Source organism: Marmota marmota, unplaced genomic scaffold, assembly GCF_001458135.2.
Source record: "Marmota marmota marmota unplaced genomic scaffold, marMar, whole genome shotgun sequence".
NCBI lineage: Eukaryota > Metazoa > Chordata > Mammalia > Rodentia > Sciuridae > Marmota > Marmota marmota.
In genome coordinates, this window is record NW_026000101.1 from 16,796,113 (window position 1) to 16,805,127 (window position 9,015).

Below are 9,015 nucleotides of genomic sequence, written 5' to 3' on the forward strand. Positions count from 1 at the left end.
GGAGGAGTTGTTAAATATATCACAATGGAACCATCATGGTGAAGATTTAAAAAGAATAGAAAAGAAAAGCCCAGGGACTCTGCCAGTTGGCACATTGCCATTGTGGACGTTCATATCTTGTTTGCTTAGTCCAAAGCCTTCAGTTCAGACAATGGTAGAGGAAGAAGAAGACATAATGATTCAAGTAAAAGAGAAGGTCTCTCAAGTTAGTCAGACAGAGGAAAAGATTCAAGTAAAAGAGAAGGCCTCTCAAGCTAGTCAGACAGAGAAAGAAAGTGTAAAACAGAAAAAGCCATCAGGGGGAAAGTTACAACAGGAGACTGCTACTAACACCTTTCTATCACCAGAGGGTGTAAGTGTCCAACCAACAGCACCACCTCTACAGGAGACTGCTACTAACACCTTTCTATCACCAGAGGACGTAAGTGTCCAACTAACAAGGCCACCTCCATATGCTGGGAGGTCCCCAACCCCCGCAGTTGATAGTTGGGATCCTGAGACAAGATCTCAAATATTAACATGCCCTGTATTTGAGGCAGGAGGGCAGCGATTTTACCAAGTTTTAAATTTCAAAACAGTGAAGCAGCTAAAAGAGGCTGTAACAACCTATGGTCCTCAAGCACCCTTCACTGTAAGCATGGTCGAATCCATTAACAACTTGAACATGACGCCAGCAGATTGGGCTAATATGTGTAAAGCTGTGCTAAATGGAGGACAATACCTGTTATGGAAGGTTGCCAATGAGGAATTTTGCAAGGAGACGGCTAGGCGAAATGCAGCAGCTGGTTATCCTCAGAGAAATCTAGATATGTTGTTAGGAAAGGGACCTTATGAGGATCAGCAGCAACAAATTGCATATGATCCTGGTGTATATGCACAAATTGCTGTAGATGCAATTAAGGCATGGAAGACTTTACAAGGACATGGAGGTTTACAAGGTCAATTATCTAAGGTAATACAAGGAGCTAATGAACCTTATGCTGAATTTGTAGATAGGCTTATTCAAACAGCTACCAGAGTTTTTGGGAATACAGAACAAGCAATGCCATTACTAAAACACCTGGCTTATGAGCAAGCGAATCGTTGGTGCAGAGATATCATTAGACCATGGAAACATGAAGATTTAAACACATATATTAAATTATGTAGAGACATTAATGAACAAGAGCAAGTCGTGGCAGCTGCAGTAAAACAGGCTTTAGATGCCAGAGACATTAATGAACAAGGGCAAATTGTGGCAGCTGCAGTAAAACAGGCTTTAGATGCCAGGCCAAGAACATGCTACAATTGTGAACAAACAGGACATTTTAAAAGGAATTGCCCCATTGGAGGAGGGTTTAACAAAACTAGGTATCAAAGGAGTAGAATACCAGGTATTTGCCCACGATGCCGTAGAGGGAGACATTGGGCTAATGAATGCCGTTCTCAAACCACCATAGAGGGTACTCCATTATCAAAAAACGAACAAGGACCAGGTGTTTATCCACGATATCGTGGAGAAAGGCATCGGGCTCCATTGCCAAAAAATGGACAGGGGGGCCCAATGCTCCGGGGCCCAAAACCACAAATATACGGAGCACTGGAGGAACCCAGCAACCCCATCAGGGTAGTGCCCAGGACACATTGTCCATCAGATCCCTCATCAGACAAACCAGAGGGAGCGCAGGGTTGGACATCTGCGCCTCCGCCAGAGCAGTACTAACTCCAGAGATGGGAGTTCAAATCATTCCCACAGGGGTGAAAGGACCTCTTCCCAAAGGAACAGTAGGCTTATTATTGGGACGCAGCTCTTCTACTCTAAAAGGACTTATGATAAGTCCTGGGGTAATTGATCCCGATTATGAAGGTGAAATAAAAATTATAGCCAGTTCTCCAAAGGGTATATCAGTAATTTCACCAGGAGATAGAATAGCACAGTTACTAATAATACCCAGCCTACATGATAAATTTTCCAGTCGTACTGTAGAAAGAGGTTCCAAGGGATTAGGCTCCACAGGTGTAGATTGGGCTATGCTTTCTTTAAATTTAGATTCTCGCCCCATGCTAAAACTAAATATTCAAGGACATGAATTTAATGGGCTACTGGATACAGGTGCAGACCTTAGCATCATCTCTCGTCAAGAATGGCCAAAACATTGGCCATTACAACAAGCCACTCAAACGCTTCGAGGCCTAGGAGTGGCGACTAATCCCCATAGAAGTGCAATGGTATTAGATTGGAAGGATCCTGAAGGATGTGAAGGAACTATACAGCCATATGTATTGGATCATCTTCCCGTAAATTTATGGGGACGAGATGTCCTAGATCAATTAGGTTTGACATTAACAAATAACATCAACCAAAATGCACCCACTATTATGACTAGACAAGGTTTTAGGAAAGGAAAAAGATTAGAAAAACAAGAACAAGGTATAGCAGCACCAATACAAATAGATCAAGGAACAGACAGACATGGGTTGGATTTTCAGAAAGGGCCACTGAGACAATAAAAATTACTTGGAAATCAGAAAGACCAGTATGGGTTCCTCAGTGGCCCCTGACTAAAGAAAAGATACAAGCAGCCCATGACCTGGTCAAACAACAATTAGCAGAAGGACATATACAACCTTCTGTATCTCCCCATAATACTCCCATTTTTGTCATCAAAAAGAAATCTGGTAAATGGAGATTATTGCAAGATTTAAGAGCCATTAATAATGAGATGGTTATTATGGGACCTGCTCAATCAGGGATTCCTCAATTGTCTGCTTTGCCAAAAACCTGGTATGTTTTAGTTATAGATATTAAAGATTGTTTTTTTTCAATTCCAATTCATCCTGAGGATAGTCCACGTTTTGCATTTACTATCCCTGCACTGAATCATGAAGGTCCTGATCAGAGATATGAATGGAAAGTACTCCCTCAAGGGATGGCTAACAGCCCAACTATGTGTCAAATTTATGTTAACAAAGTAATCCAGCCACTTAGAAATCAAAATCCTGAACTACAAATATTTCACTATATGGATGATGTATTATTAGCACACAAAGATAAAAACACATTGCTAGAATGTTATGCCACACTTACAAACTTATTAAAAAATTATAATCTAGAGATAGCAATAGATAAAGTACAATTAAATTTTCCAATTAATTATTTAGGAGTTCTATTATCCTCAACCATGGTCCGTCCACCAAAAATTCAAATACGAGTAGATCAACTCAAATCACTTAATGACTTTCAAAAGTTATTAGGAGACATAAATTGGATAAGGCCTTATTTAGGTATACCAACAGGAGAGTTGGGACCTTTATTTGATATCCTAAAAGGTCCATCAGATCCAAATTCACCCCGAATGTTAACGCCTGAAGCAAGAAAGGCATTAAAAATCATTGAAACATATATGGAAAATATGCATTTGGATAGAATTGATATAAGTTTGCCTTTATTATTTATTGTACTACCAACAAAAAATATTCCTACAGGAGTATTTTGGCAAGAAGGTCCATTATTATGGATACATTTATCTTATTCTCCTAACACTATTCTTACTAGGTATCCTGAGGCTGTAGGACAATTAATACTCAAAGGAATAAAAGCAGCAAAGGGAGTGTTTGGAATTTCTCCCAATAAAATTATTACTCCATATACTATGAATCAAATTGATGAGTTAGCTAATGAGTTAAATACTTGGGCAATAATCATGTGCAAATCTAATGTTTCATTTGATAACCACTTACCATCTAATCCTTTATTGTCTTTTTGGTCATTGCATCCTGTAATTTTTCCAAAAATGACAAGAAAAACACCTATCATGAATGCTCCAAATATATTCACTGATGGGTCAAATAATGGTACAGCAGCAGTAGTTACCCCTGATCAAACTTTTACATTTTTAGTACCCAAACAATCAGCTCAAAAGGTAGAGCTTAATGCAGTTTTACAAGCTTTTGTGATGTTTAAAGATTCTGTATTTAATTTATTTTCTGATAGTCAGTATGTAGTTAATGCTATAGTATCTCTTGAAGATGCTGGTAGGATTTCCCCTTCTTCTACTGTTTTCTCTTTGCTTTCCACTATACAAAGTCTAATCTGGGACAGAAAAGATCCATTCTTTATAGGACATATCAGGGCACATACAGGATTGCCTGGAGCCCTTAGTTTGGGCAATGATTTAGCAGATAAAACTACACATGACATACATATTTTCTCTACACTAGAAGAAGCTATAAATTTTCATAAAAAGTTCCATGTCAATGCTAATACTTTACAAAAGCGTTTTAAAATAACTAAGGAACAAGCTAGACAAATAATAAAACAATGTCAAAATTGTGTGACCTTTTTACCACAAGTTAATCTTGGAGTCAATCCTAGAGGATTGATACCTAACCATATTTGGCAGATGGACGTCACACACTTGCCAGAATTTGGAAAATTAAAATATTTGCATGTTACAGTTGATACTTCTTCTGGATTTTTGATGGGCTCCCTTCATGCCGGAGAAAAAACTAAAGATGTTATAGCTCATTGCTTACAAAATTTTGCCACTGTGGGTGTTCCAAAACAGTTAAAAACAGATAATGCCCCTGGTTATACTTCTACCTCTTTTAAACAATTTTGCTCAACATTTGGCATTACTCATATAACAGGAATCCCATACAATCCACAGGGACAAGGCATAGTTGAAAGAGCTCATCAAACTATTAAAATGTACTTATTAAAGCAAAAAGAAGGAATTGGGAAGGGGTATATATTCCCCAAAGATAAACTTAAAATAACCCTTTTTACTCTAAACTTTTTAAATTTGGATTCATCAGGACTTAGTGCTGCGGAAAGGCATATGTGTCCAAAAAATGTACATAAGCCCAAGGTACTTTGGAAGGATATTCTAACAGGACAATGGAAAGGTCCTGACCCAGTAATTGTCTGGAGTCGGGGGTCTGTTTGTGTGTTTCCACAGGGAGAACAGCAGCCGATTTGGATTCCAGAGAGATTAACCAAGGTCCTGACCCAGTGATTGTCTGGAGTCGGGGGTCTGTTTATGTGTTTCCACAGGGAGAACAGCAGCCGATTTGGATTCCAGAAAGATTAACTAAAGCGATTTCTACAGACCAAAAAGAAGATGATTTGGCTCAAATCCATAACAACTGATATCCAAAACTCCAGTTTGGCTATTCTTACATCTGCAACAGAACCAGGATGCTTTTTTCAATATCTATTTTATTATTGCCCTTTGCCATATCATGAAGTTCTATTTTGTTTTTTGAGCTCATACAGACCTAGGTTAATGTTTTGCTGATCAGTTCTATTTTTTGACTATAGAGTTTTTAAACATTGCAATGGAGATTTCACCTGTAAAAAGTTATAAGGCCTTTACTATAATGTTATGTGTTGTATGTATTATATTATGTGTGCACACTTGTGTTTTGTGTTATATGTTTGAATGTATGTATGTCCATATATCATATATGATGAGCGCTCATGATAAAATGGATCCAAATATTTTTTTTTCACGTGATTTATATGGTTTAATTTAAATTGGGTAAACAACTGTTGAGGATTGTTTTAATATGTAAACAAAAAAGAAGGTTAACAGATCTGTTTGTTTACTTTCACCTTTCCTTTTCATTATATTTAATAATTCTCTTAAAGATAATGTAAATTGTTAAGAAAATTGTTTTCTTTTAGTGCCTTCTGGAATGTTACATAATTTTTTCTTTAGCCATTATTGCCAGAATTCCTATCTTCATCCCAGTGCTGGTGAAGTCAAAGATAAAACCAATCTACAGCTTCTGCAATAGCCATCACTGAACTGCTTGCAGAACTTGCCTGGACACATTGTGAACTCACCTGTATGCATTGTGAACTATCTGTTGGTGCAGCGACTTGTGGTAGTGTTGGGGTATTTTTGCTGATGATGTCATCGGTGGTACAATTTTTCCAAAAGGAGCCGTCAATTGGCTTGGTGTATCTTCCTCCCTTCTGCTTGTCATGATTGTCCAGCTAAAATTTGGGGGCCAACAGAGGTGAGGCAAAGAACCTCACCCCCCCGCTGGTACAAAGACCTCTCCACAGGTGTGGCTGTATATTGGACCGGTAGTCAGTGACGGGTAAGATCCAATTGCAATGGTACCAACCTAACGGGTAAGGACCATATGTACTATTGGACAACCTAAGGCAGGCACGGTCCCTAAGCCACATGCTTGTTGTTTAAACAGAGAGGGGGAGATGTTGAGAGCCACAGCCGAAGGGGCCCCAGCAAACTTCCAGCTGCCAGCAAACTTCCAGCTGCCGGCTGATGATTGGCTCACAGCGGCCCCAGCAACATCTAGCTGATTGGCTCCTCTGCAGTGATGCTCATTGGGCTGTTTCCCTGCCCTTTCAGACCACGGAGCTGCTCATTGGGGGACTTTTTTGGCTCCGCCCACGTGACCCAGCCAATCGGCCTCAAGAGCAGGAGGATTGTGGGAGGTGGAGAGAGGCTTGTGTTGGAGAGAGAGGCTTGTGTTGGAGAGAGAGACTTGTGGGAAGCCGGTGGTGGCAGTTGGGGCTCTGAGGGTTTTTCCTGAGAGGCTGTGTTGTTTGCCGTGTGTGGTTCTAAAAATAAAGTTAGTTTCTTTTGACAAGTGGCTCCTGATTGTGCCCAGCCAGACTGCGGCAGGGTACAAATGTTCATGTGTGTTCGTTTGAAAAAGCAATGAATGGTTTCTGATTCCTTAAGGAGAAATGACCATAATTCAGAATTACACACCAAAGTGTTCCATCCCCAGGGCCCTGAGGGACACTGGGTAAGATCAGCCATCATATACCTGCTTCCCAGAATGTCACCTCAGTCAAGGAAGTGCGGGTACAACAGAGACAGTGTGGAATCTTTTTTTTTCCTCTTATTTTTCTTACTGGTATAGCCCCAGCACCTGAAACAATACCTATCACAGAGTATGAATGAATCACTGAATGAAAGAATCTGAAATACAGTGGGCATTATTAGGAATAGGAAGTCATAACTGAGAAAAGATGGTTCCTTTGAATTGGTAGGAACTTTTTTTTAAAAAAAAGAAAACATGTCACATATATTTGTATTCTACTGTCCCCTCTGAAATCTCCTGGGAAGAACAGCCAAGAGTCTAGGGAGCCAGGATGTTGCACATTCCCCTCAAAGTCCATAGAACAGCAGAGCTGGGAGGGCCAGATGCAGGCCTGAAGGCCTCTCTCTCCTTGTACAGATGATAAAACTCGGTTCCAGAGAGGGAGGCTGATACACTGCAAGTCACATATCCAGCAGCACCCTTGGTCCCCACACCAGCAAGAGCTTCTTTCTAAAAGCTGTGTGGTCCAAATGAAAGAGCAAAGAGGATGAGATGGGAGGAGACAAACCAGACAGCCATGATGGACTATGTCCTGCTGGGGCTCCATGGGCACCATGACCTAGAGGTGGTCCTGTTTGTGCTTTGCCTGGGCATCTACTGCATGAATCTCCTGGGGAACTCCCTCCTCATGTTGCTGATCATGCTGAACCGCCACCTGCACAACCCCATGTACTTCTTTTTCAGCTACCTCTCCCTCATAGACAACTGTGGCACCTTCTCCTTCATACCTCTCATGCTCACCAACTTCCTACAAACCAGAAGTACCATCTCTTTCCCAGCCTGTGCCCTGCAGATATTCTTGACCCTGGCTTTGGGCACTACAGAGTGCCTGCTCCTGGCTGCGATGATCTATGACTGTTATGTGGCTATCTGCCACCCACTCAGGTACACAGAGCTCATGACTGGACAGATGTGCATGCAGATGGCAGCGCTGAGCTGGGGGACAGGCTTTGTCAACTCACTGCTACAGTCCATCCTGATCTGGTGCCTCCCCTTCTGTGGCCACAATGTCATCAACCACTTCTTCTGTGAGATTTTAGCAGTGCTGAAACTCGCCTGTGGGGACATCTCCCTTAATGCCCTGGTATTGATGGTGGCTACAACCATCCTGACAGTGACCCCTCTCTTGCTCATCTGCCTCTCCTACATTTTCATCCTGGCTGCCATCTTTCGGGTTCCCTCTGCTTCAGGCTGGTGCAAAGCCTTCTCCACCTGCTCTGCACACCTCACAGTGGTGGTGATTTTCTATGGGACCATCTACTTTATGTACCTCAAGCCTAAGGCAAAGAATCCCAATGTGGATAAGATTATCACACTGTTTTATGCCGCCGTGACACCCTCACTGAACCTCATCATCTACAGCCTAAGAAATGCAGAGGTGAAAGCAGCTGTCACAGCTCTGCTTGGGGGAGTTCTGTGCACCAGGAAATTAGCCAACTTTACCATTGCCCTCTGTCTCTGTCAGGATGAACTAACCTATCTCGTGGTAATGGCCTCCCTCATATTTCAGTGGCTTAAAACCAATCGATTTCTTGTTTATGCCCCAGGTCCATAAGGACTTAGTTGGGGTTCTGCTCTGAATCCTTATCTTCTCCTTTCTGGTACCCATAATGACAAAGCAGTTACCATCTGCAACATGGCTAGGCATCACAACAAAAGGAGAAGAGAACGTAACACAGCCTGAACTGACCTTAGTTCCCACTCAGAAGTGACACATGCTACTTCCACTCACACTCCTTTGATCAACACCAGGCTCATGGTCACATCTAACATCAAGGACAGGAGATTCACATGGAGAATGTGTGTGATAGGTCAAAAGGACTGAGAGGTTTGTGAGTACCCAATGACCATACGCTATGCTGCAGCTCCTATCCAGGTGCTCGTAGAGATTTGGTTTCCTTTTCCTTCATGGTGTTTCCTTCACAGGCTGCTGCCTGATCAATCATCTCAAGAAAGCCCAGCTTTGCTCACTTATAGCTCTCCAATGGGTCATCCAAGCTAGATTGGAAATGTGCTTCTGGGGATTTCCTTCCCTTATGGGTGAGCTGTGTTTGCCCATAAGATAAATGCACATAGGGTGGAAGGCAAAGGTGAACAGCACCAGGCCTTGGGGGACATTGTGTTACCAATGCACTGGCTCTCCTAGTTCTGGCCATGTTTCCTCCTTCA

General features: G+C 41.7%; 1 protein-coding gene across 1 annotated transcript; it reads left to right on the forward strand.

Moving 5' to 3' along the window:
* The first annotated feature begins 7,152 nt into the window (after positions 1-7,152).
* On the forward strand, positions 7,153-8,401 carry LOC107147800 (olfactory receptor 13C7-like). Its single transcript, XM_048783115.1, has one exon. It carries the CDS (start codon positions 7,334-7,336, stop codon positions 8,399-8,401), a length of 1,068 nt encoding a protein of 355 aa, XP_048639072.1. The 5' UTR covers positions 7,153-7,333.
* Positions 8,402-9,015: the final 614 nt, after the last annotated feature.

Bases quoted from the DNA above. Each gene is read 5' to 3' on its own strand.
- LOC107147800 (XM_048783115.1), top strand. From the start codon at position 7,334: ATGAGATGGGAGGAGACAAACCAGACAGCCATGATGGACTATGTCCTG.